This window comes from Anomalospiza imberbis, assembly GCF_031753505.1.
Source record: "Anomalospiza imberbis isolate Cuckoo-Finch-1a 21T00152 chromosome W unlocalized genomic scaffold, ASM3175350v1 scaffold_31, whole genome shotgun sequence".
NCBI lineage: Eukaryota > Metazoa > Chordata > Aves > Passeriformes > Viduidae > Anomalospiza > Anomalospiza imberbis.
The window spans coordinates 216,464-240,559 of record NW_027099315.1 but is presented as its reverse complement, the minus strand read 5'-3'; the positions used below and the strand labels follow the sequence as shown (position 1 = coordinate 240,559).

Sequence of the window (24,096 nt, the reverse complement as noted above, 5' to 3'; positions counted from 1 at the left end):
GATGGTCCATCTTTGAGTTCTAGTACTGCTGAAAAGTCTCACTTGTGAGGCAGAGTAACCACTTAGGCCTCATCTTTTAGACAGGAGTGACAAGAAAGGCTCAGTGAGCAAACTTCTGATGCTTCTTACAGTCCTCTGGACAGCACAGCTGAGCTACTCACCAATACCTTTTGGTGCAGCTGAAAACTAGACAAAAAAGGAGTGTAAATAAATTTTAAACTTTTGCTTAAATCCTTCAAGTATAGGACTTCTACAAAGACAAAATTGACAAAACTTTGAGAAAAATATCTTACGGATATTAACTTATGAAGAAAACTTTAGAGTTCAACTCAAATTTATTTTCAAAATAACTATCTCTTGATGCTGAAAGAGGCATACTGTTGTTCTTACTGAAAACAGTGGGGCAAGCAGCTGTGCTGCTAAGAAATAACTGGAATAAAAGCATGTTTCCTGGAACTCAGATTGCTTACTACAGATTGTCCTTTTGTAAAGATAACCATTGGGAACATCCTAATTCCACAAATCTGAAATTTGGAATCACTCTTTGAGCTCCTGGTAGCAACTGCATTTGCATTTGGGAGGGCCAGAGGAATAACTCACTGGGCATCTTGCATGTGCATATACTACCACATGGATCAAGCATGTTAGAACTTTCTCTGAAGTTCTCTAGTAAATTATGCCACATTTCAGAGAAGTAAAGGATATATTTAATGGTTTACAGCTGAAGTCTTTAAAGCTTCCCTTAAACTCTAAATTTAACTGAATTTGTAGAATAAACATCACTTTCATGAGAATTATACAATTTTCCTGATTTTCCTCTTTTCTGAGGAATTGGTGACTACCTCTTTTCAACTTAGCTAGTCTAGAAGAGAAGCTGGCTGTTCCTCGTGACATTAGAACTATTTAAAGATATGTTGGGTTTTCAAAGGATACATTTTAATATACTCTTTGTTCACTTAGCTCTATTTTTTTTCTCCTTTCTGGAATGAATAGGTTCATGGTTTGAAAAATATTTGAGGTGTAAATATATATTTTATATGTATATGTATGTGGGTGTGTAAATAACATCAGTTAAATCCAATAGTCTGGGAAGATCTTGGTTTTCTAGCATGGATTGTTCCCACTTGCAGGGATTTTTTTAAGTATGGTGCATCTCTTCTATTCCAAAAAGCGCTGGGATGTGTGGGCATTGTACATACTCTCTGGGGCCTTTGATGTCAGTTTTTCAGAAGTAGATGTTGGATAACCTACTATTGGTAGATGTTGGATAAACTGATATCAGGTAGACAGAAGGAATTTAGCAGTTGCACACTGGAGTCCTTTCTTGTGTTGATGTGTTACCAGTACAATAGGAGACGTTTTCAGCACACTGCTTTGCCTGGAAGTTGCTTGAATTATTTCCTATTTTTGTCTTTGCCACTTAGGTAAATATTTTGATTCTTGCTCTCACAATTGTTCTTAAGTCTTCTCTTGATACTAAGAGTGAAATTTACTTCTTGCACATCTACTTCTTAGCAGCAACAGTAAACTTGACCAAATCTAATAATTTCATTGTTCTTTGGTTCATCTGAAATATTTTGTTTTGTTTGCAGATTTAGGAGTCCATTATTTAACTAGTTCAATTTTGAAAAATTATTTTAGTGCATGTAAGTAATAGAAATTTATTGCCTAATTTGTCAGCAATTTACTGAAAGTCTGAAACTGCCTTTGGTTCATGGGTATGGATGATTGATCAGGTTCCTCTTATTTTTGGGAAAAGTTGAAGCTATTTTGCATAATTAATTTTTGCAACAATGCACTGCAATATGTAAACATGTGGGCCAGCAATTTGTTTGATATTACAATATGCAGTGTTGACTTGTTAATGTGCATAAGTAGGTATCTAAATATGGATGTTATTTCTTGGCATATGTGCAGGGATATGTGATCAAAATTTTTGGTATGACTTTTCTTCTAGACAAAGGGTAAATTTGGCAAAATACGAAAAAGGGAAACCCTCACTTTTGCTTCTGGTAAATGAACTTTTCTGTTGCTCGACATTTTCAACCATTTAAAGTGGCTGTTTCTGTGTAGGAAAATTTAAACTATTTACTTGAAATCTGCAATTTATTTTTGCTTCATGGTAATATTACCAATGAACAGAAAAGAAAAGGACGAGACCTTTTTTGTTCTTCAAATTACCAAATTGTTGTTTGCATCAAATTAAGGTTACTTAAATATGCTTATTGTTTAATTATCTTTTGAGTATTTCCTGTAGTATTTTATACTAAAATCTAAAATATCAGCAATTTTTTGTTCTTGTTGTTAATGTAATTAAGTTACTTTGAAGAAGTAAAACAAGATGTGATATTTTCAGTGATAAAGTATGAGAATCTTTCCATGATAGAGCAAGGTAAAAGCAGATGATGTGCCTATAGTCACAAAACAGATATAAATCATGGAATTTGTTTTTCTTGTTCCCTGCAAAGATCTTGGTTGTATTATATTGATTATATAGGAGTTTGATGAGAAAAAAAAATTGAGGTTTGATTTGATTATATTTAATGAAGATATTTTTCTTAGGTGAGGCCCCATGTCTCAGTTCTTAAATTAATCAAAATACATGGTTGGGAAAATGCATCAGTCATAAATTCCAGATTGCAAGCATTAATAGCAGATTCATAAAAGTAAGGTTCTTTGTACAGCACTGCATTTATTTAAATTGTTGATCTTGCTCCATTTTTGCTGAGTACTGCTATATTTTTTGTGAAGTATCTTGCAAAACTACTCTAGCCTTCTTTTATCAATATTTATAAAGATGAGAAGTCAAGGAATTGCAATAAGGAATAAAATAACTCGTGGCTATAGTTGCTGCAGAAATCAGTTTGAGGAAATCATTAATATCAATGTAAAGTGAGTTCTCATTCTTCTTGGCATCTTTGGAGAATATGTATTGGGTATGTTCCTTGATCTTTGAATCCTTCAGGGTGCTCTTTGGAAACCTCTTCCCTCTGTCAAAAATTTCTTTCTTCTAAGAGTACTTTGTGCAATTGGAAAATCCTTTTTGAATCTGTGCTGCTTAGCCATGGGTAATGATGACATCTACTACATCATGGAATTATTCCGTTTCTGTGTCCAGATTCTTCTCTGACCCACCAACCTGACTGTGTCCCATTTCTTAAAGTCAGAGCTAATGACTGGAATATAACCAGAGAGCTTGAACCTCTCCTTTTGCTTATCTCGAGGCTTAGAGCTTTCCTTTAGTGTCAGTATTAGGGTAGATGAGGAAAAATTATTTTGAAAGATGTGTTCAAGCAGGTTCTATGAAATTATATAGGACATACTTCCAAACAGTACTTTTCTCCCTCCTGCCAGGGGATGCTCCTGCCATACTTTCCACACCTTCCACAATCCTTAAGGCAGAGAATGGGAAAGAGAAAAGTAAATGCATGACTACTCAGATTATTTTCATCAGTATTCATCTTGATGGTGTGTTTCAGCTGATGATATGGTATTGAGATAAAAGTGTAACTTCTGTCTTATGAGCCGATGTACTTTCCTCATGCATTAAATTCATGCCTTAAATTCCATTTTGATAAAAGGATAGTGTTTTCCCTGTGTTTCCCCTTCTGTTTTTAAAACTCTCCAGGGCACAGAATTATTTGGAGTAGTGTGATGCTGGTGAGCAGGGGACTCTGATCACCATGGACTGAGATGTAAAGACGTAATGGAGCATTTTAAGGGAGAGCACAATGGAAAGGATGCAATTAAATTTTCACACTAAGGGATAGATGAAAATTTTCAGCTTTAACCAGTAAGCTATTCATCAATCACAGGTAGTCATGTGGCCCTTTGCACTGAGTGCTATACTGTAACAGTACTTAACTATTTTTAAAGAGTGTTTATTTTCCAAACATCTATATTAAGCAGGGAAGTACATTTATCCCATCTTTTTGCTTTTGGTTCTTAATCTAAAATAGAACCTTATCTGCACAAATGGTTGTAATAGAATTAAGCTGTGAGTCTGTGCTGTTGTAGTTACAATGATATGGCTATCGAACAACAAGAAGGTGGCACTCTTGTTAAGGAGTAAGAGTATATTTTATTTGATTTAGCAGAGTTTGAAGGTTTGGTGAGCTAATCCAGAAAGAAACTGCTTTCCTTCCTGTATATATGTCTGACACGGGACGTTTTATCAGTGTAGTTATAATGATGAGCCAAAATGACTTGAAAGAATTAGACAGTAACCTAGTCATACATAAGAGAGGTAGACCTAAAACCACTGGAACATCCTCTATCAAATGCTCAGAGAGGACATGTAAGGTGAGTTTGGTATCTGAGAAGAACAGCAAGACTGGATATACTAGGCATTGGCAAAATAAAGAGTCCAGTAAGCATTTAATGTCTTCTGTGACTAAAAAGGAGTGAGAGGAGAGCAAAACTGAGCTGTAATATGTAAGTTTTCATTATTAATGTAAACATGAAGATGTGTGGCAATTCATTAGTGTTGAAGTTCCAGAATGTGGGGAGTGGCTAAACTTAAATTTCTAAACACTGAGAAATACAAAATTAAGATTCATATCCACACCCCAAACAAGTGTCATTGTTCCTTCTTAAACTCTTGTGTGTTCTTTTCTATAATGTCTTGATATGTGGAAAAATTTGCACTTTAAAATACAAGGTATATATAGATTACAAATATGAAATTGCATTAACTGCAGCTTTGCTTATTACAAAGTATTAGCACACAGAAAGAGAAAAGAGCATTTATGGGAAGCTAATTTATACAAAAGATTACATTATCTTAGTTTTTAAATGAACTTCAGGGGAAGTTTTTCTTCAAGCACTTGTTCATTTGTTGCAATAGATGTATGTGCAAACAGGAAATTTTGATGTCATGGTTATTTCAAAGCAATCATATAAGCAAACTGATATGGATTGTTCCCACTGTACTAACCATCTCTTATGGAAGTAGCAAATCAGAGTTTAGGTTTATAAATATTTACGAATCTTGATGACTTGTCAGTTAATAGGAAATTACAGCAGAATGTAAACCATACATCTGCTTTCCATAGTTTGAAAAGCAAAATAAATCATTACTGAGAAGATTTGGTTTTGATTTTATGGCAGGAACAGCCTCTCTGATCCTGGAAAGCTGACCTAAGCATCAGCAAGCATCATCCCCTTTTCCATAGCTGCTTGTTTGAAGTTACCATATCAAGCCAGGTGAAACTAATATGAACACACTAATTGTTATGCCAAAATATAGTTGTGCTTTCCATACTGAATGGCTCTAATAAATGTGATTCATCCTTCAGTTTCACTAATGTGGAGTTTATCAGCATTGTGATTCCTTACAGTGGAACAAAGATTTGGTTGCGATGGCATTCTGTGGGTTTTGCTTGTTTATTTTAATAATAGCAGCAGCTTTGAGAGCATACTGAAGTGATGTCTGAAGAACACTGATGCCTATAGTCCATTTCAGGCATACCATATATGCTGATCACGCACATTGCAAAAATTTGAGTTATTCTGTTGACAAGGAAAATTTTTCAGAAAGTAGAGTAACAGGAAAGTAGGTACCAGCTCTTCGCAAACTTATTAAACAAATTGAAAAACTTAAGTTGATCATACATGTTTTTGTAGATGCCTTCAAATGGTTTTGTGTTCTATTGTCTTTTAAATGTTTTTGCAAAATATCCTGTAAACTGAAAAGACATTAGTATGGGGTTTATAACCTAATGTTTGTTACCATGTGACTGGATTCTTATGGTGAACTGGATACCTTAAGTATTTCTCTATTACTCTGTACAAATAGTACATTTATTATAAAATATGGAGCTATAAAAATGGAATTTAGTAAGCTGTTTCTAGTGAAGATTGGGTTGCCCTGACTCAAAATAACATAAGTAATAAAGTAAAATATTTTTAAAATCTTGACTAAAGTTTCACAGTATATAGTATCCCTGAAATTCTTCAGAAAGGATAGGGAGTCCTTTCCCATGTATATCAGAATTGTTCATACATATGCAGTCATGCTCAACTCCTGTGTACTAAATGAGTAAAACACTTTTTAGATTTGGTTATTTACAATTCTCAGCAGCTAAGGAAACTGGGCATTCAGCAGACTCATTCCAGGGAGCAATGTGACAAAAACACTTTATAGATAGATTATGGAACTCTTTGCAATAATTTATTGTTCTCTTTTCTGCTATTTCCTTCTTTATTCCAGGAAGCTTTTCATATTCCCTAATAAAAGAAAAAGGGAGAAGCTTATACTGTCATCTGAAATATCTGTAACAGGAGAGAGTACAGTTTAAGCATTAGTTGAAATTATACTGGAGAACATAGAATATTTAGAATATTTGAAAAGGAAATAAAGTTATTTTTCCACATATTTACAGTACTTGCATTTTTATTTTTCATTTATGTATAATTAACAGTGTGGTAATTGACTTATTTTTAAAGACTGAGTACTGTTCTACCTCCAGAACAAAATCAATAAGGAAAACAAGAATAGATATTCCTAGGAAGTATGAAAGTAGTAGCTTGTGATTTTTTACTTCTTGTTTTGATGAGTGGGTTTTTTGGGTTTTCTTACTTAAAATATATAATTTTTTACTCTTACTGATATGTTCTTTGTGCATGGTATAAAGAAAATAAGAATTAATTCTGTTCTAGCAGTTCCTCAAAATGTTCACAATCTTAAAATTACATCATGAAACATTCAGGCATAGTTTTAAAACTGAATTTGAAATTGAATTGAATTAGAATTTGGTTATGGAACTCTTGCCAAGACTGGTATACAATCCATTACTGATTTGTTTCCTTTTCTTATTTCCTTTCCAATCAATCTGTCTTACTAATTATTCTGGTTTTAAATTTACTTTTCATTGTAGACTAGGAGAGGTTTAAAGATATATTTGTAGAAAAATACTCCTGCTAGTGTAAGTACATGTAGCCCATCTAGCATTTAAGCATCTGTATGAATCATAACACAACGTTTGTTCTTTTCCTTGCAGCTGGTTTTTGCAGTATATTTGGCCAGATTTCCTATAGGCTTTATGCTCTTGTGTATTGTCCCCCTGATTTCAATGAAATTACCAACAGTGCATGGAGAATCCATGTTAAAATAACCCAGAATCTGAGACCCTGTAGCAATTTCACCTGTAGAAATTGTCTTGAACATGTATGTGCAAATTTTCCTCTAGTCTGAGGCTGAATGTAGGCTAACTCTCTTCAGACATTGCATAGGCATGCAAAGAGTATTAATGTAGGGATACCACTGCTCAGACATGGCTACGCAGCATCCAGATTAGACCTGGCTGGCATCCAGTCAGCTGCTGATGCGCACAGAGGAACTGATCTGTCCATGCTGTCTTATTTCTGCTGACCTTCAATCTAGTGCCCAGTCCACAAAGACTAATCATTTCAAAGCACCATGGTAAACCACACTGTGAAATGTTTTCTAGCATTTTTAAAAGCAATATTATGAATTTTAGAACTTTGTCAGGTGGTGACTATCAAAGGATGGAAATTTAAAGCAAAAAAATGAATTACTACAGCATGGGGGAAGCAGGAACAACTTTTGCTATCCTCAAATAACTTTTCCTACCTCAGTTTGAAACCCCCTATATTTTAAGTTAAATCCTTTTTTAAATGCACTTAAATTGGATGACTTGATGAATATACCTGAGAATTGTAGAAAAATAATGTTCTGATCATTAGTTTCATTGTAGAGCTATGTGAAACCAGTAATATATGAGACTTTAAAAACATTTTATTGCTGGAAACTATTTTCTCTTATCCAGGCTCTTCTAATTCCAGTTTAAGTTGTTTAAAGTGGGGGGGAAACTAAACTTGGATTATAAGATGGAATATTTATCTAAAAATTTAAGTAAATTTTAGAAAGTTATGTTAGTGATATAGTTAATGTAATTTAAAAAGTGAATCATCATCCAGAAGATGATTTCTTGGACAATTTGTGTGTGAGTATGACAATTGGCAGGTGATTTTCTCTCTATTTCTTGGGAAGGAGAGAGAGGCACTTATGACAAAGGCATTTGTTCTGTTGTTGGAAAAAGGTTAACAGTTTAGTCCAATAATCTTGAAATCTGTGCAATAGGTTCTTTGATAAATAAAGACATCAAACAAACCCCCAATAAATACTTCTGAATTTATTTGGTTTCCTTGTGTCACTTGTAAAATATTTTGACTGTAAATTCCTTTTTAGTGACCAAATGGGCCTAATCATAGTTTCAAAATGTGCTGAGAATCATGTGATGATATCTAAGTATTTACCTCTATGGAAAAGAAATCCGATGTGTTTCAGCTTGCTGTTTTTCTATATTAAATGAAAATATTTCAATTATGCTTTGTAACAAAATCAAGCAAAAATTTGGGTTGCATTATAAAACTACTAGTAAGAGGTAAGAAAAAAAATCTGAAGCAGAGATTGAAATGTCAATGATTTTGTCTGTATTTAGGGATAAGACCCCATGGATTCTGCCACAGATTGTCTCTAACTGCTGGAAATAGGAAGATTACTGTCTTGTGTGCGCTAAAAAATTTGAATGAGAATAAACAGAACTGTTAATTAGGCATAATGAATCCTTAAATTACATACACTGTTAGAAAACCTGCTGAATTCAGAGAATGAACCAAAATAAGACTAAATTTTGTGGAAATAGAGCAAGAATGTCTTTTTACAAAGGAAATTCACCAATTTGAATTTGTTTATATGCCTAACAAAATATTTTATTGAAGGAGATGTGTATGCAATGTATTGTGTTAATTTCTAGTTGCAGTGTGAACAATAAATGCAACTTTAGAAAGGGCTGTCAAATACATACAAGTATATCTCATTGCACTAATATTTATTAGTGGATATACTTTAAGCAGTTCCTGAGAAAGGACTGTAGTGTTGAGCCTTTATTATTATCTTCAGGTTCACATTTGTTCTTCTTACTCTTCACTAATAGGGAGCATAGATGAGTCAGTGTTAAAGGAATTACCTCCTGATCTCCTGGCAGAAATTGAATCCACCATGCCACTTTGTGAACGTGTGAAAATGAACAAGCGCAAACGTAGCACGGTTAATGAGAAACCAAAATATGCCGAAATCAGTTCTGATGAAGACAATGACAGTGAAGAAGCTTTTGAATGTAAGTAATACATATAAGCCCCAGTGGCTGTTGAAATTCTTATATGTGGAGTAAAGTAAATTATGGAAAACTTTCACAGTAATTATATGCTTTAAGGGATTCTAGGTTCATTACATCCACTCAAGAGATCTGGTCATCTTTCTAAACAATTCATTGAAGACATCTGGGTTAAAAATAAATTATAATATTTCTCAAAGGATACTGTAAAACTGAATTCAGGTAAAACAAGACAAAATGATCAAGAGAATGAAAGATCTGTGACAAGTACACTGAATAGATTTGTAGTGTTACAAATATGTATTTCAGAATTCTTTTGGTTGTCCAAAACTGAACTTTAAAAATATGGAATAGTTACTGTTATAGAAGATAAATTTCTTTGAGTATCTCATGAAGAAAGGGCATTTCATTAAATTAAATTATGAGAATTAAAAATTGATTAAATCTCATTCAATGAGTGATAACTGCATTATTGCATAAATGTTTGGCAAAGTTTAGAAGGAAATTGGATGTTTATATTCTGAGTAATCTTTACATATAAAAATTAATACTAACTATTTAATATTATTAGTACTTACATTTTAGTCATTTTTATCTGCTTTAAAATAAACTTTGTAGAGCAATAACTGATTGTGAATAGCTGTTCCCATGTTCATGTTATTTGCCTTGCAGAGCCAGCACAACTGTAACATGTTCTATTTTGTTGCGCAGCATTGATAAACTGATCAGTTTAAATTTCTGCTGGAAAGCAATATTGGAAGTTACTTTTCTCATGGAGATATAGCTGGGGTCAGAATTTGTCCTACAGAGCATAAATTGATACTGATGATTTGTAAACTCTGGAGACAGATTTAATCTACCTCCACAAAATACTGCCTCATGAGGGAAAAGAATCAGTTGAAATGTGTAAAGTCTTTTCCCATAAACCCCCTACTTTTCTTCTCCAATATGCTCACTTCAGTTATCCCAGACAGCTCTTTGTTTCTTCAGTTGCAGTTAACTCTCAAGCGTTTTAAAATTGAGTGTTAGTAGCTCAGGCCTTGTGTACGTGACTATACTGTCTCCAGAAGCAAGTCTGATTCATAAGCAGAACACCTCAAAAACATGAACTAAGTTATTACCTTTAACACTTGAACCACTTCTGTGCAGTGGAAGCCCTCTAGGGTGCAGTGCAGAGCATTACTATCACCTCTTAATATTGGTTTCATTAGTTCTGAGGCTGGGCTGACTATTGACTATATCCTGGTATGTTTCCTATTCTTCTCAATAAACTGGGGTTTTGGAAAGAACTTGTCAATTATGTTCCAGTTCTGTCTGAATGCTTGGAGCCATTTTGCTCAGAAACAACCCACTGTACAGTCATACCTCTCTAAACTTCAGGAGGCTTTGGTAGAGACACAGAAATGTCAGGGCTGTTATATGCAAGTTCACATGAATAATAAACTCTTCTAGTGCAGAATGTAATGTTTTGGAGCCATTTTGATCTTCATAGAAAAGTCTGCATTAGACACCTCTTTGCTTTTCTGTTACCTTAGATAATGGAGAGTTGGCTGATTTCATGGATGAAATTACCTCCTTTCTCCATATCCTTTTTCTATTACATCTTAGCACTCTTGGCCCTTCAGGACTATATTTGAAAACAAAGAAATCTCCATTCTCCTCTACACACACACTTTATTTCCATCAAGTTTCTGGTTTTGTATAGAACATTTATCCCAGTCTTTCAACATTCACTTGTGCAAGGCTTTTTGATCCTAACTAAAAACGGATTTTAATAACCTTCTGTGGTATATACTTACTGCCTGGCCCAGGACTGTGACTCCAGCTTTCTCCTTTACACTGAATCTCCTGCAATATATATCAAGACAAAATTTTAGTTGTCTTGGCAAAACAGAATATCTTTAAGTAACTAGGTTACCAAGTCTCATTGGAACTCACTGTGTTAGATGGGCAAAGCAATCACTGAATTGGAACATGGACACCAGATAATAGAATTTAGACAACCTTAGTGTTCTCTTATGGAAGGATGCAACTTATTTTGATTTGTTCTACTTTCCTTTGTATAAAATGACAATGCCCTATAAATATTTATTTTTAAATGTTTGGTCATATTTCCCAGTTTTAGGTACTTTTTCATGCAATTCAGAATTGTTAGAATTGTAGAAATTGTTAGAATAATGCCATAACACATTTTTATATGATAGTTTTAGAGTGTTTGCTTGTTTTACAGAACATCTATATGATAGTGTTTAACTTGCAAATGTATAATTTTTAGCTATTAAAAGTAGAATTTTTGTCCTTATAATGAAAATGCATTTTATTTCTAGCTTCTCGTAAAAGACATAAAAAGGATAGAGATGAAGCTTGGGAGTATGAAGAACATGATAGAAGAAGTTCTGGTGACCATAGGAGAAGTGGCTATTGTCATGAAGGAAGGAGGACTTCTGGTAGTGGCCGTTATCGTAATCGCAGTCCCAATGACTCTGAGATGGATGATTATTCTCCTCTTCCTAGCCTCAGTGAGGGTAACTGATTGTTTTAAAAAAATAATTTCTTCCATAACACTAGTTAATTTTTAAAAGATATGTTAAATATTTCAAAATAAACATATTTACATGCAGTATTGAATATAAGCATAAAAAGTGTAAACAATCCTTTATTCTCTTAATTAGTAGCTAGAAAAATGAAGAAAAAAGAAAAACAAAAGAAGAGGAAAGCTTATGAACCTAAACTAACACCTGAAGGTAATTTTAGAATATTTATTTTCTATAGTTTGTATTTTCTGGTTTGTATATAAAATAATTATATATACGTTTCTTTTTCGCCAGAAATGATGGATTCTTCTACTTTCAAAAGATTTGCTGCTTCAATAGAGAATATTTTGGAAAATTTAGAAGACATGGATTTTACAGCTTTTGGTAATATGGCAAAAATTTTCAAAATGCTTCCCCCAATTAAAAACACAAGAAAGGAATTTGCATCTCCGTATTTTCAAACTTCCTTCTTTGTGATTTAATAGACTGTGAAACACACTGCGGTATACCGCATTTATATAGCTTCTACCTTTAGTGGAGGCCTTTACCTTTCCAATTTCATTTGCTACTACAGGAAGAATATCCTCCTTCCTCCCTGCAGAATCCAAAAGGGACATAAATCACAGTAAGACAAAATAATAGTCCTTTGGAGTGGAAAGGATACATCTTTGGGACATCATTAGGGTATCTTCTGTCAAATGTATCTTTGTAAAGAATGCTAATGTAAGATGGCTGGATGCCAGGCACCCACCAAAGCATCTCTCTCACTCCCCTCCACAGCTGGACAGGGGAGAGAAAATTCAACAAAGGGTTCATGGGTTGAGATAAGGACCAAGAGAGATCCCTCATCAAATACCATCACAGGCAAAACAGGCTTGAATTAGAGGTATTAATTGAATTTGTTGCTGACAAAATCAGAGCAGAATAATGGGAAGTAAAATAGGACCTTAAAAACACCTTTGCTCCACTTTCTCAGATCTGCCTCCTCCCTCCCAGTGGCACAGGGAAACAGAAATGGGGTTTATGGTCAGTTCATTGTCCATTGTTCCTGCCACTTCTCAGGGAGAGGAGTTGGAGTTCTTCCCCTGCTCTAGCATGGGGTCCCTCCCATGGGAGACAGTTCTCCATGAACTTCTCCAACATGGGTCCTTCCCAAGAGCTACAGTTCTCCACAAACTGCTGCAACATGCATCACTCTTACATGGGGTTGGTTTCAGGCACAGCCTGCTTCAGTGTGGGTCCCTCACAGAGTCACAAGTCCTACCAGGAAACCTGCTCCAGTGTGTCTGCAGGTCCCTGCCAGGACCCTGCTCTAGCACAGACATCTCACGTGGTCACAGCCTCCTCTCAGGCATCCCCCTGCTCCAGCATGGGAGGATGGGCTCCTACACAGGCTGCAGGTGGATCTCTGCATCCCTGTGGCTCTCCCTGGGCTGCAAGGGCACAGCTGCCTCACCATGGTCTTCTACCATGGGCTGCAGGGGAATCTCAGCTCTGGCACCTGGTGCACTTCCTGTCCCTACTTCTGCAGTGACCTTGGTGTCTGCAGAGTTGTTCCTCTCACATATTCTCACCCCACTCTCCTCTCGCCCCAATTACATCTGCGCAGTAATGTTTTTTTGTTCTTAACTACATTATCCCCGCGGCATCACTGCCATCTCTGATTGACCCAGCCTTGGCCAGTGGCAAGTCCATCCTGGAGCTGGCTGGCATTGGTTCTGTTAGACATGGGGGAAGCTTCCAGCAGCTTCTCACAGAAGCCACCCCTGTAGTCCCTCTGCTACCAAAACCTGGACATATGCACCAAATACAACGGTAATTTCTGAGGTACATAATTTTCATCTGTTGTGGCCTTTGGCCCAAGAGAGATTGATTATTCAATTCAGCAGCAGAGTGCTTATTCTCTTAAGGATGGGGCACTCAATCACTATATGCTCCTTATCCATTTCAGTAGAAACTAAGCCAATTTAGCATAAGTGTCTGATGAAGTAGTTCAGGTTGACCAACATGACTTTATTTTGAAATGGATAACAGATAATTTGTTAATTTTTTTAGAACTAGAACAAAGGGAGCAACTTAATAAGCAAATCACTACAGATATGGTGTCTACAATCTTGGATTAAAAATATTTTTAATCTATGACTTTCAGTCGTATTTAACAAGTAGTCATTTTAACACCACCAAAAGTTGTCATCATCAGTCTTCATTAGATGGAACTATGATATGCTAGCTATTTGGAAAATGAGTTCTTTTTCTTCAGTTGGCTTTTTCATATTGACTGTAAAATACTGGTCTCCTTGAAGTCTTATTAGAAATGTGATTGATATTTTTTAATTAATTTCTTTTAAGGTGATGATGATGAGATTCCACAAGAACTGCTATTGGGAAAGCATCAGCTTAGTGAGTTGGGGAGTGAATCTGCAAAAATCAAGGCAATGGGCATTATGGACAAGGTACATCTTCATAGTATTTAACTCTTTTTGAACATTAATTTTGTTAAACATACAAAAACTTGTGCCCCCTCTAATATTCCATCCTCTTCAGGTGTATCTGTGACAAATACTGTGAACAGTTGTGCTTCTGCTGAAGTGCTTAAAAAGTTCCCACATCTTAACTGTTACTGTCTCTGAAGCCAAGACTTAAATGGTCCTCTGTGTTAGGGCTGACTCGGAGCACTATATGCCAATAGGTAACACATGCCTGAGCAGTAAAATCTAATAATTAATCTACTTTCACAAAAGCACATAATTTGCTCCTTACAGCTACTGTTGAGCAACCACAGTAAAACAGAACCTGCTGACAAAGTCAAAAAATCTACCCTTGCTGATATATGCCATTAGTGCAATGTAAATATATGATGTCCATCCAGCATCACACTTAGTTGCCCACTCCCTTCCTCTCTCCTAAGAGTCCTTTCAAACTTAAAAGATTTAATGCTTAAGCTGATAATAAGATTAATTTTTTTGTAGACTGCATATTGTGATTTCTTTGCCATACTCTTCCCACCTTCTTTTCAAGGGAACTTTCTGTTGGCACAAACTGTTGGTATCACACCTTTAGAAACAGTATTCTTGCTTTCCTTATCTTCTTAGAACTATTGGCTTTGAGCAGTCTTGTATTAAATTCTTACTTTACCTCCTCATGACCATTTATTATGTTCATGAAGTGTCTGTGAAGCCACTTATACAAGTCACACTGAAGGGTTTTCTTTAGTCTGAGATTTAGATGTCCTTCATGGCTCTTTCTTTGTTCTCTCTACCTTCCTTTGTAGCATGATATTAGCCTGAGTGTTTCTGTTTCCTGATAGTTCTCACCCCTAACCTCTGTTACCTGTTTTATTCACATACATACATGTATACATAAAATCAGAATTTTGTTGCTTCTGAAGGTGGGCACCAGTAGTATCTGGATGAATTAAATTGATTCTCCTGGAGTTTAGCGTATTCTACAGATTATTTAATTGCAATTCTGTAGAACATCAGCAAGTAAATTTGAGTTATTTTTTTCAACATGCTAATTTTTATAATTAACCGTTATTGAGAATATGTTTCCTTTTTATTAGAACTCAAGTATCAGGCAATTTTATTTATGCTTGTCCATAGAACTTGGATTTTGTCTTAATAAAGATCTATATAGTCTGCTAGAATTTGGGATTGATATTCGGATTTGGTAAATTTCTGTTTCTAGAAGCAAATGCAAAAGCATATAACTATACAACATTAATTACAGTTATGCAATTTAAAATACATTTCTATGTATTTTTCTGGTTGAAAATGAAGTTTGATTGCAGTCCTAGAACATATTTTCACTAGTTTAATTCTATTATCAGCATTCTAAATCATGCTATGTCAGAAACCTGACAAATCAAGATCGAATACTTAGATTGGCCTTTTTTTCCACAATTTGGAAGCCTTGATGTTCCTACAGTAGTTTGATGTGTTTTGTTTCTTGTTTTAGCTCTCAACAGATAAAACAGTAAAAGTCTTGAATATTTTGGAGAAGAATATTCAAGATGGATCAAAGCTTTCCACATTATTTAACCATGTGAGTTTTCAAATTACATTGTTTCACACAATTGTGTAGAATAGGGTTTTCTTCACTTGAATCCCATATAGTGATAGTTTCAAATACTGCATGTGTCTGAAAGGAATTCCTGATTTAATATGTATGTGCTTAAAAGATTGCCAAATTTTAAGATTTGAAGTAAAATTATATTGTTTATATTATTTCAGTATGTTTTACTATAGTAAACATGTATTCAGAGCAATTAGGTTATCTTTGGACATAATTTTAAATATTATAGTTTTATCCTGAAATATTCATGGTAGCTGGTGTAACTTGCACTATTGGGCATTTTTTTCTATGTGTCCATAAAACATTCCTTCCACAGTGGAAGAAATATAACAGCCTGTGCTTTTATACAAGCAAGAAAGATTATTTTTCTCTGTACCAGAGAAGTTATTAAAAATTTCACCTGGTTTTGCTATGAATAATATTATTACAATATTTCAGTAGTGCTGTGTGGTCATAATTAACCTTATGTATGTTTTATGACTTGTGCAAACACAGAAATACAGAGATTCCATACCCTATGCTAAATCTAAATCACAGAATCTGCTGAGTTGGAAGAGACCCCCAAGGATCATTGAGTCCTTATATGGTCATATTTGATAAGACATGTTTTAAACCCATTATATATATATAGAGATGATATAGATGAGTTGGTCTCTGGAGAAAGTTGTATTCTCATGAGTTTTGTGTGACTTAACAGTCTTTTTGTGTAAGGATTCTCTCTAGTGGCAAAAATTAGACTGATCTAAGCAACAACTGGTATGTATAGGCCACTGAAGAAAACACTAGATGAATGAGTTTAGATTTTGATTAAGGTTCCTCATTCTTAAATAGAGAATGTGACAGTCTTCCTTCATAGTGCTTCTCAATGATACACAGAAAGCTTCTTTGTTATTTACCAGAAGAACACAGTGAGATATTGAAGACCTGTAACTTGGGGTTTGTCTTGGTTTGAAAGACAGGTGTCTGCTAAGGAAGGCAGGAGCCTCCCTTGGAATGGAAAATGTAAACCCTCTCCCTCCAAAATAATTATAATTAAGGAACTTTCAGGCAGAGATATGAGAATAGGAATAACAGTTCTTTACTAGTATATATAACAAGGCAAACAAACAACAATAACTATGGTAGTAACAACAAACAGAACCACAAACCCAGTAACAGCCTTCTTGGCCACAGGCTCTTTCCCCCTTTGGTGTAGTTATGATCACAGCCAGCAGGGGTGCTGGCGGGCTCTCAGTGGGCAGGTGCGATGATTCCTCGCGGCTGCAGGGGGCGCTGTGGCGCGAGCTCGGGGAGCACACAGTAATGGCGGCCCGGCCGAGACAGGAAGGGATGGAAGAGAGGCTTCGCTTCTCAAACTCCTGGGGCAGTCGATCCCAGTGCCCCAGCAGGACTCTCGGAAGCACCAAGCTGGGCCCGCAAGATGTCTTGGGAAGCAGGGGGTGCAGTGCTACAGTGCAGCGAAAAGCTCGGAGTAGTGCCGAAGAAGCAGTGGGGGCGGGGAAGCGGCAGCCTGGCTCTCAGCAGGGCAGGAAGAGGCAAGCTCAGGATCCCGGGCACCCGAGCAAACGGTGATAGGTCTCTCTTTTAGTGAGGTAGGTGTTAATATGGTCCCAGTTCAGTGGCTGTTCTCACGAGCAGAGGCTCCGGCAGCAGCAGCGAATTCCCTTCCCCAAGCAGCACCTCCAACCGTCCTCCTCCGAAGCCGAGAGAGAGAAAGCGCTAGCAGCTGACCCAGCCCCTTCTTTTACCTGCCCAATTCTCTTGGTATCTCTACCCCTCAGAGAGAAACTCCCAGATAAGAGAAGTGCAACCAGATGCTCTCCTTCCGTGAGCTTGATCGCTTCTTTTGTTTTCTGAAGTACCCAGTTGTTAGTGTTTCCTAGCAACGGAAAAAAAATTCTATAAGTAAAAAGGAACAAAAGGAAAGAAACCTAACCCCCAGCAGGGTTACAAACCTTTTGCTAGTAAAACAAACATTTGTTGATTTCTAAACCAAACTATTTTTGTATCATAAAGGTAATACTGCATTTTGTATGTGTGTATGTAAGTGTATTAAAATAATGTTATATTTTACTAGGTAAGGAAAAAAATTTAACTTGTTTACAGTCTTTTTTCTATCACCTATTACAGAACAATGACACTGAAGATGAGGAGAGATTATGGAGAGATCTTATTATGGAGAGAGTGACAAAATCTGCTGATGCTTGTCTTACTGCTATCAATATTATGACATCACCAAATATGCCAAAAGCTGTATATATTGAAGATGTAATAGAAAGAGTTATTCAGTACACAAAATTTCATTTGCAGAACACTCTCTATCCTCAGTATGATCCTGTGTATAGAGTGGATCCTTATGGTGGTTAGTATGCTAAATGTTTTGCATTTTGTTGTCATATGCATATCTTGAGGTGCAGGTATTCAAGAACGGTTTTAAGAATCTTGGATCCAGAATTCAAAGCAATTATGAAAATATGAAATTCTTGCTTTTCAGCTGATTTTACTAAATAGTTGTTCTTTTTTAAAAAAATTCATTTACAAAGCTGTAGTCATGGACTTGTTTTAGAGACATTTTTTGAGGAAGATGATCATCTTTCTAATATCTGATGTAAAATACTGAAAAAATAAAGATATATTTTATTTTCTAGGTGGTGTTTTAAGTTCAAAAGCAAAACGTGCCAAGTGTTCCACCCACAAGCAAAGAGTTATAGTGATGTTATATAACAAAGTTTGTGACATTGTCAGCAGTTTGTCAGAGTTGCTAGAGATACAGCTTCTCACTGATACAACTATTCTTCAAGTAAGTTTTATCAGAAAAATTTTTGTCTGAGAATTTTTTTATTTTTCCAGAGCAACTGTAAAGTGTAATTGTCTCAATGACATGAAATATGAAACCAGTACAAACTTTGAATTATTAACAGCAGTGACTAGTTTGTTAAGTAGTAATGTTCACATCTTAAATAGCTTTTATTGTACACTTGAAAAAAGTTGAATCTGATTGTATTAAAATATCCTTTAATAACTTTATTTGTAAACCATATGAATGAATACATGTTGTTGAATACCTTACCTGATGAATGAATAATCTACTTGTGAAAATGCATAAATATCAGTTTAATAGTCAAATATACTTACAATAACTTGTTTCTGTTGATAGATATCATCTATGGGAATAACACCTTTCTTTGTAGAAAATGTCAGTGAACTACAGCTATGTGCCATCAAATTAGTGACTGCAGTAAGTAATTTTTAATTTGCAGTAGTTTCATGTTCTTCTGAGAGTTATTAGGGCATTTACATAGGCTATATTTTTGTTGGTAGAGAATTGGAACTTAGAACTAATTTTATTCTTGCATGTTTTTACAGTTTAGTATTGAAGTATGGTGAAGAATTAAGACCCTACAATTCCTATAAAGATTTGTAGGGACGGTATGTTTATTTCAGCGCTGGACACATGAGGGATCTTTTCCTTTTAAAGGACATGCGTGCCCTTGAAAACTCTGCATCCTCTTTTATTACTCTAGCTAATTTACATAGTCATAGAATTTCACAATAGGTTCATGCATATTCATTCTTCTGATTTCACGTTACACTTACAGCTAGTTACACTTGTACTTAGTTTTTGTCAGAAAGTACAGAGAGAGCTCCTGGCCCACTCTGCACTGTCTGTTTCAAGGTCTGAGGAGTCTTTCTTATCTCTTTAACTTGGAAATTTGTATTCTTTTTCTTTAGCTGGGGCAGTTTTGCTAGTGCTGCAGTGACTAGACTAAACAGCATATTTTACTTATGTTAGCAAGCTCAAAGAGGCACATTTCACCTAAATCCAAATGGATTTCTACCCTGTTAAATTTTTACTCTGTCTCAGTATCAAAATCTAGGAACAATATTAAAGCTACTTGACCTTCTCCCATTTACAGAGTACTCTATAGGAAGAAATAGCCTACATAAGCCAAGGAATTTACTTAATTTTGGTTATGCTGTTTAAAGTGTAAACACAAACCCCTTCCTCTTACCTGTTCTTTCTTCTCTTAAGAAATCTTAACAGTGTGATTTTTCTTACCTCCTTTGTTAAGATTCGTTTATGCGATGGTATAAGCCATAGAACTAGTAGGATAGTTCTATAAAATATATAATAGAAGAAGTCCTTTTCCTCAGAAGAGGTGGCTATGTGAAAAATTCATGGGGCAAATAAAATATTTTTTCAGGAAAACTACAGTGCAACACAGATGTGTTTGTTCAAGTGAAAGTTTTTCATCTTTCTAAGGATTATGTACTCCAGTATTTATAAAAGTAATTCTGCCTGAACAAAAGGAGAAGCAAACTCTACAATCCTGACCCCATAAAATTGAATTAATATTTCATGTCAGGCAAACATCAAAGCTTAGTTTTCTCAAATGTGCTCTAAAACTATACATGTGTTCACATTTAAGGTATGTTACCACAGACTTTTGCTCTATACTGGAGTCTGATAGCGTAGCCTTACACTGTTTGACTTTCAGTGTATTGTACTATTGGCGGCAAAATTTAAAACACATGATATTTTTAAGAGCTATTACACATTTATGCTATTTGAAGATGAAAAAAGCTATATTTGAAAAGGGTTTTATGTATTTTATAAAGAAATGCTTGCTTTGAAAAAACAAAGCAATGCATTTAAAGCAAGGTATGCATTAAATGTAATTTATTTAAATGTCACGTAAACAGTATTTTTCAATATATAATTTTAAAATCTGTTTAACAAGTGATATTTTATGTCACAACAAATAGTTTTTTAACAATTCTGATACTGTTAAATAGGTGTTCTCCAGGTATGAAAAACATAGACAGCTAATACTAGAAGAAATTTTCACTTCCCTCGCAAGACTACCAACCAGCAAGAGGAGTTTGAGAAATTTCAGGTAAATTCTGACATAGATTGATAATTTGCAGACAGCAACATTTACAGTTTTTTAGATGTAGGATTTTAGGCTTCAGTATTAACTTGTTCTTTAAAAATCTGTGACTCCATGAGCTATGTTTTGTTAGAGGTTGATATTTCAAAACCTCTACAGTGAGAGCAGAACTGTCTGACAAATGTATTTTGCAATAATCACTTTCTTATGCCATCATATTTATGCCTGCTTCCAAAATGTCTTGGTTTGAAAGACAGGTGTCTGCCATGGAGGGTGGGAACCTCCCTTGGAATGGAAAATATGACTCCCTTCTCTCCAAATTATTATAACTTTGAAATTAAGGGGCTTTTGGGCAAAGATATGGGAAAAGGAATATAACAGTTCTTTACTGGTATGTATATGTATAACAAGGCAATACACAAACAACAACAAACAAGAACAGAAAACCCAATAAACTGTCTCTTCCCTGCTCTTTAAACAATTTCCCCTTTGGTGTAGTATTGGTCACAGCTGGCAGGGGCGCTGGTGGCTCCCGGTGGGCAGGGCAGATGTGATGATTTCCCCGCGGCTGCAGGGGGCGCTGTGATGCGAGCTTGGAGACCACACGAGTAATGGTGGCTTGACCGAGACAGGAAGGGATGGGAGAGGGGCTTGCTTTACAAACCCCCAGGAGCAGTCAATCCCGGTGCCCCAGCAGGACTCTCAGAAGAAAGAGTAGCCAGCTCCACCCCTACCCTGATCTGTGGCCACTTCTTTTGTCTCTCTTAAGTACATGGTCGTTATTGTCTCCTAGCAACACATATGGGGAAAAGTTCTTTTCGAGAAAGAAACAAAAGAATCCTAAACCCCAAGACAAACTAATTGCAATATCTTAACTAAGTATGTAAATGACTGTAATGTTATTATGCATTCAAACGTTTTTTATTGGAAAATTCTTTGGTTCTGATTATATGGATTTTATACAATGTCATTGCTAAAGCTTAATAGGAAAATTCTGGCTGAATTTCTTTGAGGACATGCTCAGAGCGCTCTTTCCATGAAATCAATCTAATACTCCTTTGAATGAGTCTCATTTAGAAACTACTCAGTTCGCTTTAACTGTCTTTTAAGTGCTTCAGCTGGATTTCAGTGCATCTTCTGAATAATAGTGTAGTTTGAGGTTAAATTAGAGAAAGAACCTGACCTGGGATGGATTAGTTAAAATTGTGGTTGGACACTGCAAATTACTCTACAACATTTGATTTTACTATTGATTTTGTTCCTTGCTTCCATACATCTTTTCCCTGGAGACAGACAAGTTGTCAATGAAATAGGTTGTCTGACCCAGGGTGGATGAACAGGAAATATCCAGGAAAATAAATTCATGGAAACTTTGAAGTTGAATTCAGCAATTCTAATGTTAACATGAGTGCTTATTCCTAGTATTTCCTATTGTTTTGTTTATAGACATCAGATAGATCTAGTAAATAGGAAGGTGTTAGGCATAGGAGCATAATTGGTAGATACCCTCTTTGAATTGAGACCTTTACTATAAGGAAGTTACTGTCTCAAGGCCGTGACTGCACTGCTTATCTCTAGAGTCCTAGCTCTAACTTGTTGAAGGACATTCCCTGTTTGTGGCTATAGTCATGAAGGGAGCAGCTTACCTAAAATTTTATAGGAAAATATTCTCTTTGTACAAGTAGTTAGAGATAACTTCATAAAGATAATAATTGCAATCTGTTTTGTGTCTAGTTATTATTTTGATAATTTAGGGAGAAGGATGTCAGAGATTATCACCTTTTCATATTGTTAAAGGCAGCATTAAGTGGTGTTGATGTACATATGGGTAGTAAACACCACACTATCAGGTTAAATCACTTGGAAAGGGAGAAGTGTGATGTAGAATGTATTCATGCTGGTCATACCAACTTAAAAGGCAGTCTTGCATGCTGAAGTTTATTGTCTGTTGCACTACCTGAGACTACCATAGGTATAACTCTTGTAGAAGCCAGTCCAGGTCATGGTCACTAATTTCTCATTTAAAATTCCCGCACATTTAAGATACATTAAATAATCTATAAGTAATAAATTATTAATACAAACTTGGTCTATTTTTTAATGCTGTGTTGGAAATGGATATGGCATTATATAGAATAAGCCTATTAGTAAGTGCCTTTGCATGGATGTGTTTGATTTATTAAATATTTCTGAAGATTTTTCTGCTGCTGAACTTCACAGACACTGATGTCCCATCTGTGAGCTGTTTCAGTTCATCTCTTTGGACTGAGAATAATGCTTACCATTTTAGTTAGACCAAATCTTTCACTGCATAAGAGAGAAGCAAATTAAAAGATAAATGTGTATAACACAGATTCCTAGCTTTGATTATTATTTTAGAAATATGTTATTTAGGACAAAAAATTTCTGGTTTTTTTTGGTTTTTTTTTTTTTTAGTTTTAGTGCTAATGCTGTCTTATTAACAGATTAAACAGCAGTGACACTGATGGAGAGCCTATGTATATTCAGATGGTAACAGCACTAGTTCTGCAGCTTATTCAGTGTGTGGTGCATTTGCCATCAACAGAAAAAGATTCCAGTTCAGAGGAGGAATCAAACAAAAAAGTAAGTTTTTTTTTAAAGAGCCTTAATTTTTTTTTTTTGCTACAGGAATTACTTTGTAGATATAATATTTTATGATGGTGCTCTAGTAATCAAGCCTTTTAATTTTATGTCAACTCTAATTATTTGATGAATGAGAAATTCTGGTCTGGAAATTATATTTCTGTGCATGCTAAAATATTAGAAAAATACATCTTGTTATTTTTAGGTGGATCAAGATGTGCTTATGACTAACTCATATGAAACAGCCATGAGAACAGCACAAAACTTCCTTTCTATTTTCCTTAAGAAGTAAGTACTGTTGCATTCTTTAGTGTATTGATGAAGCCAACTCCAAATAAAATGTCACACCTTAAGACAAACCAAACCACTTTGCAATCCTAAACGACTACTAATAAAGTTACTTATAACAATATATTTTATAGATCTCTGAGAGAGCTACCTGTCTGGAAAAAATTTTTGTGGAACAGACAGTCTGCAGAGTTTAAGAGCACATTTAAGAATTTGTCTGATAATTTATATAGGATCCTTTTATCAGGGATCTTTTACTTATTTGAAACATGGAAGAGAAGGCTGAGTAAATATTTAAGTGATGAAACCAGATTATTTCAGTCATCAAAATGACCAAAATATAAAAACCCTAAAATTACTTTCATTTAGATAAAGTTAGGAATGTCAATAGCTCAGCAGGGGAAAAAAAACCTGAATAACCAAAGGATTTGTAAGAAGTCCTGAGGTTTTTATCGTGTTGATTTCTGTTGTTAAGTCAAAACGCTGTTTATGAGCTATCTAGCCATTTCTCTGCATACTTCTAGTATAATTAAAGTTAGGGATGCCACATATAGGTGAAACATT

General features: G+C 35.2%; 1 protein-coding gene across 5 annotated transcripts in view; it reads left to right on the top strand.

Moving 5' to 3' along the window:
• Positions 1–24,096, top strand: part of LOC137465553 (nipped-B-like protein) — a 194,679-nt gene that overhangs the window by 137,888 nt on the left and 32,695 nt on the right. For 3 of the 5 annotated variants that reach the window (XM_068177629.1, XM_068177632.1, XM_068177631.1), the window contains 12 exons: positions 8,965–9,143; positions 11,468–11,665; positions 11,813–11,884; positions 11,969–12,058; positions 14,024–14,127; positions 15,632–15,718; positions 17,879–18,110; positions 18,397–18,548; positions 18,906–18,986; positions 20,546–20,646; positions 23,106–23,244; positions 23,450–23,532. In XM_068177629.1, the coding sequence (XP_068033730.1) occupies positions 8,965–9,143; positions 11,468–11,665; positions 11,813–11,884; positions 11,969–12,058; positions 14,024–14,127; positions 15,632–15,718; positions 17,879–18,110; positions 18,397–18,548; positions 18,906–18,986; positions 20,546–20,646; positions 23,106–23,244; positions 23,450–23,532 (1,518 nt within the window). Of the gene's footprint in view, positions 1–8,960; positions 9,144–11,467; positions 11,666–11,812; positions 11,885–11,968; positions 12,059–14,023; positions 14,128–15,631; positions 15,719–17,878; positions 18,111–18,396; positions 18,549–18,905; positions 18,987–20,545; positions 20,647–23,105; positions 23,245–23,449; positions 23,533–24,096 lie in introns of all 5 variants that reach the window. The other 2 variants (XM_068177630.1, XM_068177633.1) reach the window with 2 other exon arrangements.